Below are 19,538 nucleotides of genomic sequence, written 5' to 3'. Positions count from 1 at the left end.
CTGAAAAAGTTACTGAGATAATGAATATAAAAAAGATTAGAAAAGCTATTTAGGTAATGAGCATAGCTGTCAACTCCCCCCCCCCTTTTTAAAGGGGAATTCCCTTATTCCGAATAGGATTCCTCGCAAGCAAAGGGAAAAGTTGACAGCTATGATAATGAGTGTTATTCACTATTAATAACATAGCCCTTTTATCTCAAGAGGTGACACCATGCTTCAGCTTGTTCACCCCTCTCCACCCATCCTGTGGCAAGGAGTTCCACAGGCTGTGCCTTCTACTATTACGGATGCTAGCCGGCAAGTGAGCCACCCAACCTTCCTTTAAAAGGGAGTTGTTGAAAACAATCTGGGGACCTTAAGGCTCATCACCCAAAGCTGAGATGGAGAACAGCGGCTGCAACACACAACTCCTATAGTTGGAGTAAGAGAGGAGACAGTGTGGGGGGGGGGAGATCAGCCACTCACTGAATCGCAGGAAGATCTTGTGCTTCTCCTTCTCCAGGTTGAGCTGATCCACCCTGAGGAGCGGCTCAAATTCCTTGCGATTGATGTAGCTGAGGATCTCCTGGGGGGGGGGGGGAGATGCCACAGATCAGAATTGTAGAACTGTAGCGTTGGGAGGGACCCCCAAAGGTCCTCTAGTCAATAAAATCATAGAATCCTAGAGTTGGAAGAAACCCCAAGGGCCATCCAGTCCAACCCCCTGCCAAGCAGGAAACACCATCAAACATTCCTGACAGGTGGCTGTCAAGCCTCCGCTTAAAGACCTCCAAAGAAGGAGACTCCACCACACTCCTTGGCAGCAAATCCCACTGTCAAACAGCTCTTACTGTCAGGAAGTTCTTCCTAATGTTTAGGTGGAATCTTCTTTCTTGTAGTTTGAATCCATTGCCCCGTGTCCGCTTCTCTGGAGCAGCAGAAAACAACCTTTCTCCCTCCTCTACATGACATCCTTTGATATATTTGAACATGGCTATCATATCCCCCCTTCACCTTCTCTTCTCCAGGCTAAACATACCCAGCTCCCTAAGCCATTCCTCATAAGGCATTGTTTCCAGGCCTTTGACCATTTTGGTTGCCCTCCTCTGGACACCTTCCAGCTTGTCAGTATCCTTCTTGAACTGTGGTGCCCTGAACTGGACACAGTATTCCAGGTGAGGTCTGACCAGAGCGGAATATAGTGGTACTATTACTTCCCTTGAGCTAGACGCTATACTCCTCTTGATGCAGCCCAGAATTGCATTGGCTTTTTGAGCTGCTGCATCACACTGTTGACTCGTGTCAAGTTTGTGGTCTACCAAGACTCCTAGATCCTTTTCACATGTACTGCTCTCAAGCCAGGTGTCACCCATCCTGTATTTGTGCCTTTCATTATTTTTGCCCAAGTGTTGTACTTTACATTTCTCCCTGTTAAAATTCATCTCGTTTGCTTTGGTCCAACCCCATGCAATGCAGGAACCACAGCTAAAGAACTGCCGGGAAGCCAAACTTTCTGAGTCCTAAGAACATAAGGAGAGACCAGTTGCTGGATCAGGCCAAAGCAGCCCCCCTCCCAGCCCAGCATCCTGTCCTCCCAGTGGCTGGCCAGATGCCCATAATGGGAGACCCAGAAGACCTGTCTCCTTCTGTGCAATTCCTGGCCACTGGCATTCAGAGGCCATTACTTCCTCTGGCAGTGGGGGCAAGCAGAGGATCGCGCCCCCCACCCGCCCATCTCAGGGCCAACCTAGACCCAGGCCACCCCTCAAAAGCATCTCGTTTGGGCTTCAGATGAGCAGAGCCTAGCTGTGCCTGTGGAAATGCCCTCTGCGCGTGCCCAAGCGCACTGCCATCTTTCTCTGTTCCTCCACAAGTCCCTGCTCCCTCCTGGAAGTTCAGCGCAGGTTTTAAAATAGACGTACTTCTTCATGCAGCGCATAGTTAAAACTACTGAAAAACCTTCCAACAAGAGGAAGTGATAGCCAGTATTGGAGAAATTCACGAAGGAAGAGAGGGCTATATATGGCTATTAGCCATGGATAGAAGCCGTGCTTCTATTTATTATTATTATTATTATTATTATTATTATTATTATTATTATTATTATTATTGACAAAGTAATAATCCTAAATAAATAAGTATAAAAATATGCACCCTACCACCGAGACCATTCCATTGTAACTATCCAACCTCCCAAAATTTCAACTCCTCTTGCGATGGTTTGGCCCCTTTCCGTTTAGACAAGGGGTCAGCAAACTTTTTCAGCAGGGGGCCGGTCCACCGTCCCTCAGACCTTGTCGGGGGCCGGACTATATTTTGGAAAAAAATATGAACGAATTCCTATGCATCACAAATAACCCAGAGATACATTTTAAATAAAAGCACACATTCTACTCATGTAAAAACACCAGGCAGGCCCCACAAATAACCCAGAGACGCATTTTAAATAAAAGCACACATTCTACTCATGCGAAAACACCAGGCAGGCCCCACAAATAACCCAGAGACGCATTTTAAATAAAAGCACACATTCTACTCATGTAAAAACACCAGGCAGGCCCCACAAATAACCCAGAGACGCATTTTAAATAAAAGGACACATTCTACTCATGTAAAAATATGCTGATTCGCGGACCGCCCAGGGGCCGCATTTAGAAGGCGATTGGGCCGCATCTGGCCCCCGGGACCCCTGGTTTGGACAATACAAATTCTACGAACACCCTCCATACCTCCTCGGAATCATTCCTCCTGCATATTCCCCCCGTCTTACCTTAATGGCACATGTTAATTTATCATTAATAGCTATACCCCACACCTCTTTATAGCATTCTTCCGTTTTATATTCTGCTTGCCCCTTCCACTTCCTAGCTATAACAACTCGTGCAGCTGTCAATAAATTTTGTGAGCGAGTCCTTCATAGCCTGCGAACCTTCCACCCCGTCGTAAATTGATGATAATGCTACCTCTGGACTTTTGGTCAGCTTTAACCCAGTGATTTCTGCTATCTACTTAAACACCCTTTGCCAGAAAATTTTTACATATTTACACATGTGAACATGATTCCCTGTTTCCTGGCATCCCCTCCAACATAACACAGAATATTCCTTGTTTATTTTATTTAATAATAATAATAATATGTAGTATAATAGTATAATAATATATATAGTATAATCATCTATATATATATATGTATAAATGTTCCCATTGCGTGTACGCTGGAAACCTATGTTCTCCGTAACCGCTGCACCAAACAGCATCAAATTAGGACAAAGCGTAACTTGACCATCAAGGAAGGATCTGGCATAATAAAAATTTTTAAAAAAACTATTTAATTGCTCATCTTCCAACATTGTGTATGCAATCAAATGCCAACAGTGCCCTTCAGCTCTCTATATTGGACAAACAGGCCAAACCCTACGCCAAAGGATAAATGGACATACATCTGATATCAGGAATCACAAGACAGAGAAACCAGTAGGAGAACACTTCAATCTCCCAGGACATTCTATACAAGATCTCAAAGTAGCTGTCTTAATACAAAGGAATTTCAGAAATAGACTGGAAAGAGAAGTGGCTGAATTGCAACTAATCACCAAACTTAAAACCATGGAGAAACCTGGTCTGAACAAAGACATTAGATTCTTATCTCATTATACACAACAAAGCTATCTTTAGCCATCTCACCCCTTGCCTTTCCCTGCAAGACTAATTGCAGCCGTTAAGAGTCGTCAACAGGTTTTCCACACCTATCAGCTGATCACCCATTCCCACCACCCTTCTGAGTAATACCCCTCCCCACTCCCTCACTATATTTAAGGATCTGGTGACTTCTGTTTCAGTGTATCTGAAGAAGTGTGCATGCACACGAAAGCTCATACCAAGAACAAACTCAGTTGGTCTCTAAGGTGCTACTGGAAAGAATTTTCGATTTTGTTTTTTAAAAAAACCACACCTGTCATGCCTAAAATACAGGATCAAGGCAAAAAAAAATTGGCGCACGCATTATGCATCAGCAGGAAAAGCACTGAGGACTCAAAACGTAACCGATAGAAACGCAGATCACTCGCCAGCGTCACAGAATCTGCGCCAAACCCCCCCCCCGGTCTGCCATTTAACCCACCGCTGACACCCTCCCACCAAAGAGAGCCCACCTCCGCCATTACAGGCACCTCAGGACCGCACTCTGCGCCCTTCAGCCGCAGCCATAACAGGCGCCTGAAAGCATAAAAACAAAAACCTGCCAAAAAAACAAAAACCTGCCTTTAGCAGCCGCCGCAGAAGCCTCCTGCCATCTCCGACGGCCTCCTCCACACGCAGTCCCAAGTGATCAATACCCCTGACCAATGTGTTCTTTTATGTAAAATGCATCTCTGGGTTATTTGTGGGGCATAGGAATTCGTCCATTCACGTGGTCTGAGGGACAGTGGACCGTCCCACGGCTGAAAAAGGTTGCTGACCCCTTCTCTAGAGGGACAGGGAAGAATGAAAACAGGAGCTTCCAGAATACTCTCGGGGTCAGGAGAATTAAAAACAAAAACAAAAAAAACCACAGAAACGCGTCTCCGGGCCAGCTAGTATAATTATAATAATTTTGTTTTATTCTTATAGACAACATTTTCGACGTGCTTCTAAATATCAGTTGCTGGAAACTTGCAATCAGGAGAGAGATGCTTTTCCTGCTCAGATCCTGCTTGCAGGTTCCCCATGGTGGTGAGAGGAGGGTTCTGGATACGATCATGGGCCACGGGCCTGATCCAGCCAGCTCTTTTTTTTTTTTGGTTCATAATTTTTTTTACTGGTTTCTTAAATAAACATAAAACCAATCTTATACAGTACTATTACATTTACATTATTATATTTTGAATTCCCTTTAGCATACAAATCCACCAACAATTAATCCCACCCCTCCCTCATCCCCCCCCGCTTCCCCCCTTCTTCCTCTGCTTTATTCTTCGTCTTAATTAGTTCTTGCGGTTTTACACTTCTTTATTGTTACAATCTTGTAATCTAAATTATGTCTTTAAATTGTAATCTTCGTATTGTATTTTTTACATTGTGGATCTTATACCTCCAATAAAGAATTATATATTAAGCCAAAACAAAATCAAAAAATTCTTTCCAGTAGCACCTTAGAGACCAACTGAGTTTGTTCCTGGTATGAGCTTTCGTGTGCATGCACACGAGTCTTATTCCACAGTTCAAATTCCACACGTCCTATTCAGATATGACATAAATTTCCCCCATTCATTTTCAAATGATTCACTTCCTGATTGCCGAATTCTAGCAGTCAATTTCGCAATTTCCATATACCCCACCATTTTTTGCCGCCATTTGTGGGAATTATAGTTTAGCCAGGCGTTGGCATACCACGCCGCTCTTGTCTAGATAGAATAATTAGAATAATTAATATACAGTGTTGGCATACCACACTAAATTAGGTAAGCTACAGAGCTTCATTTGGCATACCATTTGGCTCTGTGGGCACCAAGTTGGGAAACACATGTTTAGGCAGAGCAGGAGAACAAAGGAATAGGTGGAAAAGTACTGGGGATCATGAGGTGTTTAGAGGAGGGGGTGAGTGATAGAGCTGTAAGCATGCATCAGGTCACGTACTCGATGAAGGGAGGAAAAGGTGTGCCATTAGGAGGGGGTTTCCATATTTGGTATCAGAAGGCACACCTTTCCTTATTTGGTCTTTGGAGTTCTCTGTGTATGTTAATGGTTAACTTAGCTGTGAGTTTTCAATAAAAGGAGCCCCCTAGAATGCTCTGGGCGGCCTTCCCTTCACATCATCCTGTTCATCGCGTCAGTTAATTTCCCATGATCAACAATATCTAATATTGGCTTTAATATCTAATATTCCATAACAACAGCCATTCCTCTATAGTAGGGGTCCAGCCAGCTCTTCTTAAGTTCTCGTGGCCCCGCACAAGCCCACCCCGGCTTCCTCACCTGAATGTCCATGTCCAGGCGGTAGTTGAGGTCGCCAAACCAGAAGAGGTGAGTGAAGCGGAGGGAGATGTCAAAGGAGCCGAGCTGCTTGTCGCCCAGGGAGAGGAGACGCAGGATGTCCAAGTAATTCTGGTTCCTCCTGGACGGTGGAGGCGGGAGAGAAAGAGGACAGGGGTGCGTGTGAGCGTGGCGGAAAAAAGAAGCCGGTTCTGCGCAGGGTTTCTGAGCAGAGTTTACTTATTTCCTTTCATTTGTGAATCGCTCCATAGGAAACACGTCAATTAATAATAATAATAATAATAATAATAATAATAATCTCTTGTATGGTTTAGAAATGGCATAGTAACGAAATGAAATTAAAAAGCAAAGGAACGGAATAAAAACAGACAGAAAAGGTAATCGAGGTCAGAGTCGTACTTTTACGTGTTTCTTATTTATTTATTAAATATCTATTAGAATTTAATGGAGAGGTGGATTAGGGAAGTCAAAGAATAAAATTATCTAATGATTTAGCCTTACTGTTATGAACAGGACGGCTAAAAAGTATGAATATATGGGTTTAAATTAATTACTGTCATATCATAATGTGATTATTTGTCAAAAATGAATATGGAAGATATAGTTGTAAGTATATTTTATGTGTATAGTTTTTTTTTCTTTTCTCTTTTTTGTATTTGTATTTGTAGTGTTGGTCGGTATGTTTGTATGTATGTTGGTTTGTATGTATCTATTTTCGTATAATAATAATAATAATAATAATAATAATAATAATAATAATAATAATGGTAAAGGGGACCCCTGACCATTAGGTCCAGTTGTGGACGACTCTGGGGTTGTGGCGCTCATCTCGCTCTATAGGCCAAGGGAGCCGGCGTACAGCTTCCGGGTCATGTGGCCAGCATGACTAAGCGCCTTCTGGCGAACCAGAGCAGCGCACGGAAACGCCGTTTACCTTCCCGCCACAGTGGTACCTATTTATCTACTTGCACTTTGACGTGCTTTCGAACTGCTAGGTGGGCAGGAGCAGGGAACAAGCAACGGGAGCTCACCCCGTCATTGCGGGGATTCGAACCGCCGACCTTCTGATCAGCAAGCCCTAGGCTCTGTGGTTTAGACCACAGCGCCACCCGCGTCCCTCCAATAGTAATAATAGTAATAATTTATTATTTACACCCCACCCATCTGGCTGAGTTTCCCAGCTACTCTGGACAGCTCCCAACAGAATATTAAAAAACCAATAAAACATCGTCCAAACAAAATTTAAAAAATTTAAAAAAAAATTCCTTCCAGTAGCACCTTAGAGACTTCAGATCTGAAGAAGTGTGCATGCACACGAAAGCTCATACCAAGAACAAACTTAGTGGGTCTCTAAGGTGCTACTGGAAGGAATTTTTTTATTTTTTATTTTGTTTTGACTATGGCAGACCAACACGGCTACCTACCTATAACTGGAACAATAAAACATCGAACATTTAAAAATTCCCTAAACAGGGCTGCCTTCCGGTGTCTTCTAAAAGTCAGGTAGTTGTTTATTTCCTTGAAATCTGACGGGAGGGCGTTCCACAGGGCGGGCGCCACCACCGAGAAGGCCCTCTCCCTGGTTCCCTGTAGCCTCACTTCTCGCAGGGAGGGAACTGCCAGAAGGCCCTCGGAGCTGGACCTCAGTGTCCTGGCTGGACGATGGGGGTGGAGATGCTCCTTCAGGTATACTTGGCTGAGGCTCTTCACAGCCCAGCAGTTCTGTCCCCAACCCCGTTCCAAAATGCTCAAGAGCCCTCCAGTCTACCGTATTTTTCGCTCCATAGGGCACACCGGACCATAGGGCGCACCTCGTTTTTAGAGGAGGAAACAAGGGAAAAAAAATATTTTTCTGGTTTTTCCTCCTCTAAAGGCCCTGTTTTTTTGAGGATCAGCTCAAAGTTTTGCAGCTTTTTTGCAAAGGGAAAAGCCCTGGTTTGTTTGTTTGAGGATCAGCTAAAAGTTTTGCAGCTTTGTGGCAAAGGGAAAAGCCCTGTTTTTTTAGGATCAGCTAAAAGTTTTGCAGCTTTTTTGCAAAGGGAGAAAAGCAAAGCTCCTTTTGCAGAGGAGGAAAAGCCCCGTTTTTATGGGGTTCAACTCACATTTCTGCAGCTTCTGAAGGAAAGGGAGCCATTTCTACTGTTTCCAGACAGATAATCTAATCAGCCAGTCACATGTCGCTGGGGAAACAAGCAACCTCCCTCTGCAGCACATTCAACAACGGAGGGCGGGGCTGAAAGGGAGCCGGGACTCTTATCTCTCTCCCGATCTCTTGCTGATCAGCTGCTGAGCGGGGTCCTTTCAACACCCCCTTTTCTCTTTGTAAAATAAAAAGCACTATCTGCTTTTGGCCCCTGGGCAATTCAGTTCCAGGGACCACCATTCGCTCCATAAGATACACAGATATTTCCCCTTACTTTTTAGGAGGAAAAAAGTGCGTCTTATGGAGCGAAAAATACGGTGCTTGGTGTGGCGATGAAAGGACTCACCTGGCTGTCTTCTCGTTGCCGGAGGTGAGGTGGCAGTTCACAAACCCGAACGACGTGCCGTTGAACATGAAGGAGACCCCGACAGCCCCCTTATTGCCTAGGAAGCAAAATAATTGAGGTGATACAGGCGGCAGGCATTTAGGCAGGAGAGGAGAATTGCACAAACTCCTCCAGTGCTGCTTCATTGCAACTTTCCCGTTTCCACAAACGTGGGTGACTTCAAGAGAGGATCAGACAGATTAATGGAGGACAAAGCTGGAGGGGGTTTAGACCTGAATACCAGTCAAGGGGAACCCCAGGTGGGGAGAGGGCTGTTCTTGTGCTCAGGTCTTGTTTGTGGGCTTCGCTTTAGGGCATCTAGAATCATAGAATCCTAGAGTTGGAAGAGACCCCAAGGGCCATCCAGTCCAACCCCCTGCCAAGCAGGAAACACCATCAAAGCATTCCTGACAGATGGCTGTCAAGCCTCCGCTTCAAGACCTCCAAAGAAGGAGACTCCACCACACTCCTTGGCAGCAAATTCCACTGCTAAACATCTCTCACTGTCAGGAAGTTCTTCCTAATGTTTAGGTGGAATCTTCTTTCTTGTAGTTTGAATCCATTGCCCCGTGTCCGCTTCTCTGGAGCAGCAGAAAACAACCTTTCTCCCTCCTCTATATGACATCCTTTGATATATTGGAACGTGGCTATCATATCACCTCTTGATAGCCATCACATACTTGTACAATGACAATAAAGAAATCTTAATAACTTATCTTATTCCTACCCAAGACTCTTGCTGGGGGGGGGGGGAATGTGGAGCAGCCTAGCCTCCCTTCGGACAGCTCTCCTTACCCAGAGTGTTGGCGATCCCGGTTTTCACGCTGGAGGTGCTCACATGGCTGATGCGGTTCTCATGTTCTGGTTTCACCAGGACGGCTATTTTGATGTTCCACAGGGACTGCATGGCGATCTGGAAAGAGGCAAACAAGGAGACGGCGTTTTTCAGCTGAGGACACTGGAGATTTATCCCCCCCCCCCAAAAAAAATCTTTTTATAAAACATACAAAATACAATACAAACACTGATACCAAATACACAATAAAAATCAAACAACCCCACAACAAACACTAAAAAACACAGAATATTTAAAAAGGGGGGGGGGGAAACAAGGGAAAAATTATTTTTTCTATATTCCATCTTCTATTAACATTATATGATGACTTTCTTCATTCCCTTTCTACTAAATTTTCTTATAATACATCTTTAGCAGTTTATTGACCAAACTGATTAAACATCATTAATTATATAAACATCTTTCTCACTTGTCCATTATTTCTTACACTTTTATCTTTTTTCTTAACTCGTAATCCTAATTTTATGCTGTTAGCCTTAAATTTCTTTTCTAAGGAATCAAAATACTCTGTATTACAATATTTTTTAAAGATATAATTTAAATTTCTTCCAGTCTTCTTCCACCGTCTCCTGTTTCTGATCATGTAGTCTCCCAGTCATTTCGGCGAGTTCCATAAAGTCCGTAACCTTCATTTGCCATTCATCTATTGTTGGAATCTCTTGCGTCTTCCAATTCTTGGCCAATAAAATTTTGGCAGCTGTCGTGGCATACAGGAAAAAAACGTAATATATTTCCTGGGAATTTCCTGACCCACTATCCCAAGCAAAAAGGCCTCTGGTTTTTTTTAAAATAAATGTGTTTCTCAACACACTCTTAATTTCGTTATATTTCCCCCCCCCAGAAGTCTAGGACACTGGAGATTTAAGGGAACCAGAGCAGGACACGATGCTCTTGGCAACTTGAACTATGTCTCCCCTGCATGCTCCTGTCTGCAACATGGCAAAGGCAGTATTTTGGTCCTCTCCCCTTCTCTGGGTCAGAGGGTGCACAATGTAAGAGAAGAGTTTGGATTTGATATCCCGCTTTTCACTACCCGAAGGAGTCTCAAAGCGGCTCACATTCTCCTTTCCTTTCCTCCCCCACAACAAACTCTCTGTGAGGTGAGTGGGGCTGAGAGACTTCAGAGAAGTGTGACTAGCCCAAGGTCAACCAGCAGCTGCATGTGGAGGAGCGGAGACGCGAACCCGGTTCACCAGATTACGAGTCTACCGCTCTTAACCACTACACCACATTGGCTCCTAAGAGGAGGGACAAAAGCAGGTCGGCGGCCTCCGATGTGCATGGAGGGCCCTGTTTTGGTACTGGGCCAGGAGGAGGGAGGGATGCAACTCTGGGCTTCCTGGGTTGGGATTCTGGCCACCTCACCTCAGAAAGGACATAGTTGTGGTTGTTGTTCAGTTGTGTCCGACTCTTCGTGACCCCATGGACCAGAGCACGCCAGGCACGCCTATCCTTCACTGCCTTTTGCAGTTTGGCCAAACTCATGATGGTAGCTTCGAGAACACTGTCCAACCATCTCATCCTCTGTCGCCCCCTTCTCCTTGTGCCCTCCATCTTCCCCAACATCAGGGTCTTTTCCAGGGAGTCTTCTCTTCTCATGAGGTGGCCAAAGTACTGGAGCCTCAACTTCAGGATCTGTCCTTCTAGTGAGCACTCAGGGCTGATTTCTTTGAGAATGGATAGGTTTGATCTTCTTGCAGTCCATGGGACTCTCAAGAGTCTCCTCCAGCACCATAATTCAAAAGCATCAATTCTTCGGCGATCAGTCTTCTTTATGGTCCAGCTCTCACTTCCACTCACTTCCCACTTCCATACATTACTAGGACATTGCAGAGTTGGAAAAGAGAAAGGACATTGCAGAGTTGGAAAAGGTTCGGAAAAGGCCAGCCAAAACTGGACGGAGGGGTTGCTCCCCCACGAGGAAAGGCTGCAGGATTTGGGGCTTCCGGTTTTAGCGAAAAGGACAGCGAGAAGAGACACGATGGCAGTTCATAAGATGGGGAAAGTGCGTAGTGCGAAGTCTTTCTCCCTCTCTCATAACCCTAGAAGTTGTGGACATCCAAGGAAGCTGGAAGCTGGAAGGTTCAGGACAGAGAAAAGGAAGGACTTAGTTATAACTGTGGAACTCTCTGCCACAGGAGGAAGCGATGGCCACCAATTTGGATGGCTTTAATAGAGGGTTGGGCAAATGGATTTAGTTATACCATATCTAGATTCCAAAGAGAAATTAGAGAGGAGAATACCAAACTTCTAAAGAAAATGTGTAACTTATTATTATTAGAATGGGAAACTAAAGATGAGGAGGTGAAGAGTGCAATGATTAAGTGGGCCCAAGATATTGGACACAATATACAAATGGAAGACCATGAAAGGTTATGGAAAGTGAGTCTAAAATTCACCGACTGTCTACTGCTAAAAGAGAATTATATGAAAATTATGTACAGATGGTATATTACGCCTGTAAAGATGGCAAAAATGTTTCAAACAGGTTCCGATAAGTGTTGGAAATGAAAAGAGAAAGAGGGCACGCTCTTTCATATGTGGTGGAATTGTAAATTAATTTAAAAACACTGGCAGTGGCGTCGCAAGGGGGGGCGGGCCGCCCCGGGTTCTAGGGGGGGGATGACACTTGGGCTGCCCCGCCCCACCGGCGGCCCCCGAGCAAGCCGCGGACCGAGGCCGCTCCACCGCACGGCAGCCCCACAAGCTGCCTTTTCACCTGGCGGCCTTGCAACATCGCCGCGGCGGCGGGGGCCCAGCAACGGAGTGCACACGTGCGACATTTTGTGCATGCGCACTCCGCCCTGATGTTGTGACGTCGCGACACAACGTCAGGATGCCCCGCCCCCAGGGGGGTGCCTCCTCTGCGCTACCGCCCAGGGCAGCGCGGAGCCTTCCTCCACCCCTGAATACTGGGAAATGATTTATAATGAATCGAAGAAAATGTTTAAGATAACTTTTGTGAAAAATCCAGAAGCTTTTTTTGTTAGTCATTTCAGCTGAAGATTTGCCAAAAGAGAAGAAAAAACTGTTCATGTATGCTATAGGATATTGCTAGTCCAAAGATGGAAAAGTACTGAAATACCAACAAGAGAAGAAGAAGAAGAAGAAGAAGAAGAAGAAGAAGAAGAAGAAGAAGAAGAAGAGGAGGAGGAGGAGGAGGAGGAGGAGTTTGGATTTGATATCCCGCTTTTCACTACCCGAAGGAGTCTCAAAGCGGCTCACATTCTCCTTTCCCTTCCTCTGTGAGGTGAGTGGGGCTGAGAGACTTCAAAGAAGTGTGACTAGCCCAAGGTCACCCAGCAGCTGCATGTGGAAGAGTGGGGAAGCGAACCCGGTTCACCAGATTACAAGTCTACCGCTCTTAACCACTACACCACAGTGGCTCCTGATGGAATACACTGAAATGGCAAAACTACCGGTAACAAAAAGACTTTGAGATAAAGACAACAGAGATGTTAAGAAGGACTGGGAACCATTTATGTTATATTTGCAGAACCAATGTAAAGAAATGGACTCACTTGCAGGGTTTGATTAAACACTTGCAATTAACAAAACAAATGTAGAAATAGAAACAGGATGTTAAAACGATAGGAGAAGAACCAATAAGCAGGGAGAGATAATATGCCCCCCAAAAAACAGAAAAGGAAGTTGAGGGAAGAGGGGTGGGTTGAGGATTTATAATGCATTTTGTTTTTTGAAATAATGACTGTGGTGGTGATAAAATTGTAAAATTTAAAAAATTATTAAACATAAAATAAAAGAGCAAATTCATGGAGGAGGAGAGGGCTCTTGGTGGATTCTAGCCACAATGGCTTTGCTCTGCCACAATCTGAAGCATCTGAAGAAGTGTGCATGCACACGAAAGCTCAAACTGATAACAAACTTAGTTGGTCTCTAAGGTGGCGTTGTGGGTTAAACCACAGAGCCTAGGGCTTGCTGATCAGAAGGTTGGTGGTTCGAATCCCCGCAACGACGGGGTGAGCTCCCGTTGTTCGGTCCCTGCTCCTGCCAACCTAGCAGTTCGAAAGCACGTCAAAGTGCAAGTAGATAAATAGGTACCACTCCGGCGGGAAGGTAAACGGCGTTCCCATGCGCTGCTCTGGTTCGCCGGAAGCGGCTTAGTCATGCTGGCCACATGACCCGGAATCAGTACGCCGGCTCCCTCAGCCAGTAAAGCGAGATGAGCGCCGCAACCCCAGAGTCGTCCACGACTGGACCTAATGGCCAGGGGTCCCTTTACCCTTTACCTTTAAGGTGCTACTGGAAGGAATTTTTTTTATTTTGTTCCCACAATCACGAGGCAGCAATACTTCTGATCGCCGGTTGCCGGAAACCACAGGAGGCGAGAGGGCTGCTCTTGTGCTCAGGTCCCTGTGGGGATCACCGATGCCTTTTGGGCACCAGCTAAGCCTGCGGACGGGACGGCCGGTAATTCTGGAGCCCAGCTCCCACTGCGCCGTGAAAACAGGTGTCTGCCGGCTTGAACCTGAAGGTTGAGCTGTGAGTTCGATTGATGGATGCCTCGTCGGTCCTCTGCGAGCGTCTGTAACCTCTGAGATGATCCGTGAAATAAATAGCTAAACCAAAAGGTGGCCAAAAACTAACGGCCAAATAAAAGGTTTTAAATGGTAAAAGACAAACGAAAATGAAATAAAACGACGGAGACTGCAGTCTGTTGGAAATGACTTTAGCTGCCCTGCGTGGATGGTTTCGCTTTCGGTTTGCCTAGGCTTGCCACGCAACGTTCTTCTCACTGGGCTTGCCTCGCACTTTTTCCACCACACCCAAACAGGGAGCGGCGGCTATTTATTAGGGGAACAACCAACGTCATAATTAACACAGTAACCAATAAGAACTCTGTTGCTGCCCTAATTTAGGCGGGAAGAAGATTAACCGCCCATTAACTAAATTCAAAACTGGAGCCTTAGCCCCGCGGAGGGATCCTTTCCCTCCAGGCGGAAGAACACAGTAAAAAATAAGCACAAACGATCACAAATAAACATAAATAACCACAGGTGCAAATGCACCTGCAAAGTATATTCCCACAGGTCCAGCTTGTGAGCTTCCCATTGGTTGGCTGCTGCAAGAAGAGGGTGCTGGACTAGCCGGGCCATTGGTCTGATCCTGCAGGCTCACCTGACGTTCTTATGGGAAGACCTGGCTGGGGAGGGAGAAAAACATGCTCCCCAACACCCCTCCCCACCTCGGCGGCCCCTCTGCCTCCTCCTGGGCACCCACCGGACGGTACTCTATTTCCGTGAACTCCTTGAGGACTCCGCGCAAAAAGTCCACCCACTCCTTGTCTCCCATGGAGTTCTCCTGGGTGCCAAAGACGTAGATGTCGTGGGGGATGGTGACCGTCATCTCGTCCAGCGTCTTGCCCAGACCCTTCGAGGCGAACCAGGAGGTGATGTTCTTGGGAGGCGGCACGCTGCCTGCGGAGGAGAAGAGGGAACCGGCCAATCAGAAGCAGGGCTCTCCACCCCCAGTGGGCTCTCCCAGAGGCGTCCAACCATTGGCCAGTCATTGCAGCGGGGGGGGGGGGGGGAGTCGGGAGGAATCTGCTGGGACCACCCAGCTTCACCAACTTCCCCCCTAGCCTTACTCTACCGCTCGGCTTGGGACCTTATAAGGCGAATGTTCTGCTTAAATATTTCTGTTTCCGCTTAATGTTTTTGCAGAGAGTGTTCTTTTGTCTTTTTGGCAGGAGCACGGATGTTCCTGGTTCTTAAGACTGTGGAAATGTTTTGAATTCGTGCGATTTGCATTACAGTCGTACCTTGGAAGTTGAACAGCTTAGTTCCCGAATGTTTTGGCTCCCCAACGCCACTAAAACAGAAGTGACGGTTTGCAAACTATTTTTGGAAGCCGAACGTCCTGACAGGGCTTCCGATTGGCTGCAGGACCTCCCTGCAGCCAATCTGAAGCCGCGCTTTGGTTTCCAAACGTTTTGGAAGTCGAACGGACTTCCGGAACGGATTCCGTTTGACTTCCAAGGTACGACTGTATTTTTGAATTTGCATTACGGTAAGCGGTGTGCCGTTCCGAGGATTGCGTCTAAAGCCAAAACTGCATATGCTGTCGTACCTTGGAAGCCGTTCCGGAAGTCCGTTTGACTTCCAAAAAGTTCGGAAACCAAAGCACGGCTTCCGATTGGCTGCAGGAAGCTCCTGCAGCCAATCGGAAGCCGCGGAAGCCCTGTCAGGAAGTTCGGCTTCCAAAGAACGTTCGTAAACCAGGACACTCACTTCCGGGTTTGTGGTGTTTGGGAGCCAAAATGTCCGAGTACCAAGGCATTCGGGATCCAAGGTACGACTGTAGTTGAGAGATATTGGGTGCAATGGTGGGTGGGATCGCCAGAGTCTATTTTCCCAGACCCCCAGCCGCTTCCCACCCCCTTTTTATTTTTTGTCATTTACTTTTCCCAAAGCACAACAATAAAATGTGCCAAAGTCGTGGGCTTTGTACTGACGCCGGGCAGGAACATTCGCTGTTCTCTTTTGGGCTAAAAGCATTCTTGTTTACAGGCAAGCCTACCCAGGTTTTCAGAAAGTTGGTGCGAGTTCTAATCTGCTTTTAGCTTATTTTAACTTTCCAAAAATTCTTACATTATTGCAATTTATTCTTCTTATTGGCAATTCTGTTTTGCCTTTTCCGTAAACCGCTTTGAAGTTTTTGTTTTGTTTTTTTTCGTTTGCCATCGAGGGGGCTATACATTTTATGGAATAAATAAAACAGCAGGCTGCTCCCCGCGGCTCCTCTCTAGACCCCGACACCTGTGACAGCCCAGGAAAGGTTCACACATCCCGATGGAGAGACTGACCCATATTCCATGTGCCAATGAAGATGGATATCATGTCCGGCTCGTCCTGGTTCGAATGTCTGTTCTTCATCAGCTGCAGGAGTTGGCAGAAGGCCTCGCGCTTCTGGAAGAGAACAGCCTTAGAGAAACACAAGCAGGCAAAACCACTTCCTAGGCAATCCCTCCGTTTCCGTATTTATTCTTAAAGCAGCACGTTTCTAGCCCTCTTGAGGCCAGAGGCCTCTCCGCAAATTTCCCTTTAAAAAAAGGGGAAAGTTGACAGCTATGGTCAGAGGCAATGATGTTTCAGAGTCCATGCAGAATGTCGGCACCCTATATATAGAAATGAGCAAAGCGGTGATATTTTAGGGAGCAGGCTAGCAGGCGGGGCCCATGACTTACATCACAGGAGCCTACACAACACAAAACACGGTTGCTGGATGTAGGTTTTATTTGATTTGATCTTCATCTTATATTTTGGAAATGTACATCCAGTTTTCCCCCCAAGAGAGCGGGGCCCTAAGCTAGAGCTGGTTTAGCTTATACGTAAATCTAGCACTGCAGTGAGGGGACCAGAAGAGACACACCGAGAGAGCTGCATAGCCAGGGACTGCAGAGGGCCGCAGGTGGGAGAAGGACAACCTGTACAAAACCTCCAAGATTTATAAGTAAATCTTGAGAGCCCATGGTGCTGCAGCGGCTAGAACGTGGGAGAGACCAGGGTTCAAATCACCCACTTGGCCAAGAAGCTCGCTGGGGGGGGGGGACCTGGTGCCGGCCGCTGCTCCTCTGCCTGACCTTTCCATAGCCCTGTGGCCAAGGGGATCTTGACCGCCGGCACGCCGGACTCACCCTGGCACTAACGAAGATGAAGTCCTTCCGCTGAGTCTTCTCCTTCTCCTTCTCGAAGACGATTCCCAGCTTATTCTGCACCCGCTGAGATTTTATCAGCTGGCGGACTGGGGAGAAAGTATCTGTAAGAACTCGGATCTTTTAGCGTGGCAGCGCCTGCACTTTGGAACTCCCTGCCACTTGACCTCAGGGAAGCACCTTCATTGTACCCTTTTCGGCGCCTGCTAAAAACATTTTGGTTTAGACGAGCCTGCCCAGGTGTCTAGAAAGCTGGCGTGAGCTTTAACGTTTTCAGTCTGTTGCTATTTAAACTTTTCGAAAGTCGTAAATTATTGTTGCAACCTTTTCGTTTTATTGCTTTATCTTTTTTTTGTGAACGGCTTGGGAGGGTTTTCTCTTTTTTTACAGTGAAGGGGTGTATAAATTTGCGATGCGCAAGGAATGTTGGCTTCCCCCTTTCCAGTTAGCCTTCCCTTAGGAATTAACAAAAAAAAAAGAGACAAGAAACAGTCACGGGATATAATGACCAAAAAAAGTATAAAGAACTCAGCCGTGACAATCCCTGAAACGAGATGGAGATACTATAAGGATATAAACCCAAACTAAACTCAAATCCAAAAAATTCAGGGTGAGAGCCCCTAAATAGCTATGTAACGAGTTAAACAAGAATATATATATAACTTATAAATCAAACTGAAAACCCTAACGAGATGCCGGCTCTTTTCTCGTTTCACTGGATGTAGTTTGTTTCCTCAGAGGGAAATTAATTCTAAAGACTATAGGAAATGAAAAAGGCTTTCAAGGCTGCAAAAACTCAAGAGCAGTAGGGGGAATTCCTCCCAAAACTGTTTAATATAAATTAAACTCAGGTTAGCTAACCTAAACGGTGTGGAAAAAAACTAACAAAACTCATTAATTTGAAAGGATGAAGCCAAACAGGCTCCTACAACAAGCTTCTACAGATACATGATCAAGACTTAGGAATTGGCTTTTGGGCTGTTTCACCTGCTGTGCATTTCTAGATAGACGGGTAGGAGTTTAATGCAGCCTTTGCCGACCTGCTGCCTCCCCCTGACACCTGTTTGGACTACAACTCCCAACAGCCTTGGCCTCCAGAGCCGTAAGATGCTGAGGCTCATGGGAGTTGTAGTCCAACACATCGCCGGGCAGGGGACCGGGTTGAGACAGCATGTTCCCTGTAGGCAGGTTCTCAAATGCACGAGAAGATGTTTCAGGGGGCAGCTCAAGCCATCAGGTCGAGGCAGGAGAATCACCTAAACATGACGATGAAACCCTCCCCAAATAAATTGTTCTTTGGAGAGGACTTCTTCCTTGAGGTGGATTCCTCAAAAGGCCACAACCTGATCATCTGATCAATTCTATTGCTGCTTGGTACGGCCCAGCCTCCAAGATGGACAAGAAAAGGCTCCAATGAGCAATAAGAATTGCAGAAAGGGTAATTGGTGCCAGCTTGCCTTCAATAGAGACACTTTATGCTACCCGAGTTAGGAAAAGAGCAGAGGGAATTGTCGCAGATCCTTTGCATCCCGGTCACCATCTGTTTGATTTACTTCCATCTGGACGTTGCTACGGGGCTTTATATACAAAAACGGCTAGGCACAGGAACAGTTTCTTCCCTTGCGCCATTAAATTGTTAAATTCGTAGTTACGTAGCGGAAGGGGTTCCTTTGCTGCGTCATTGTATTGTGAGTGGGAAAGTGTTGTATAAGGTACGTTTATATTGCAATGTAGCCGAAGCAAAATTCCAAGTATGTTGGTACTTGGCCAATAAAATTATTCTTATTCCTATTCCTATCTGGAGGGGAAGATGAGGCAGGGACCACAAAGGAGACTCAGTTCCTAAGAGGGTCGCAGCTGGCGGGGGGGGGGGGTCTCCAGTGAAAGACACACTTGGGGCACCTCCTTACTTTTGTCGTGAGCAAAGGTGTTCCAGTCTTCCTGGGAGTCCTTCTGCTTCTTCAGCACAACAAGCTTCCCACCTTCCACATCCACGCTCAAGGTGTACTTCTGAGATTTCCCGATCTTCGTGAGGTCGCCCAAGGTCAGGTCCAGCTTCACCTGAGAGGGAGGGAGGGAGGGATGGGGAGAAGGGACGATGACCCATGAGATGTTCCTCAACACACAAGGCCATTATTCGTGCATCTATTTATGTTTACCGCATCTATAGGCCGAGGAGCTCGAGGCAGGGCACACAGCTCTCCACCTCCCCGCTGATGCTCACCACAACCCTGCGAGGTAGGCTGAGCCGAGAGTCAGCGGCTGGACCAAGGTCACCTGGCAAAAGAGCTTTGTGGCCAAGTAAGGATCCAAGCCCTGGTCTCCCAGGCCTTGGTTTGATGCTCTAACCACTACTCACTGCCGCTGCCTCCTCAATTACTGTATTTTTCCGCTCCATAGGGCGCACCGGACCATAGGGCGCACCTCGTTTTTAGAGGAGGAAACAAGAAAAAAAAATTTCCCCTGGTTTTCCTCCTCTAAAAGCCCTGTTTTTTTGAGGATCAGCTGAAAGTTTTGCAGCTTTTTTTGC

At 46.2% G+C, this 19,538-nt stretch overlaps 1 protein-coding gene across 1 annotated transcript in view; it reads right to left on the bottom strand.

Moving 5' to 3' along the window:
- The window catches only part of INPPL1 (inositol polyphosphate phosphatase like 1), a 100,304-nt gene that overhangs the window by 25,725 nt on the left and 55,041 nt on the right, over positions 1-19,538 (bottom strand). The window contains exons 9-16 of the mRNA XM_033145816.1: positions 18,919-19,069; positions 16,991-17,097; positions 16,160-16,262; positions 14,575-14,771; positions 9,273-9,390; positions 8,439-8,535; positions 5,932-6,070; positions 466-565 (exon numbers count right to left, since the gene is read on the bottom strand). Coding sequence (XP_033001707.1) covers positions 466-565; positions 5,932-6,070; positions 8,439-8,535; positions 9,273-9,390; positions 14,575-14,771; positions 16,160-16,262; positions 16,991-17,097; positions 18,919-19,069 — 1,012 coding nt within the window. The remainder of the gene's footprint in view (positions 1-465; positions 566-5,931; positions 6,071-8,438; positions 8,536-9,272; positions 9,391-14,574; positions 14,772-16,159; positions 16,263-16,990; positions 17,098-18,918; positions 19,070-19,538) is intronic.

This window comes from Lacerta agilis, chromosome 4 (assembly GCF_009819535.1).
Source record: "Lacerta agilis isolate rLacAgi1 chromosome 4, rLacAgi1.pri, whole genome shotgun sequence".
NCBI lineage: Eukaryota > Metazoa > Chordata > Lepidosauria > Squamata > Lacertidae > Lacerta > Lacerta agilis.
The sequence above is the reverse complement of the archived record's forward strand: the minus strand, read 5'-3'. Positions and strand labels throughout refer to the sequence as shown.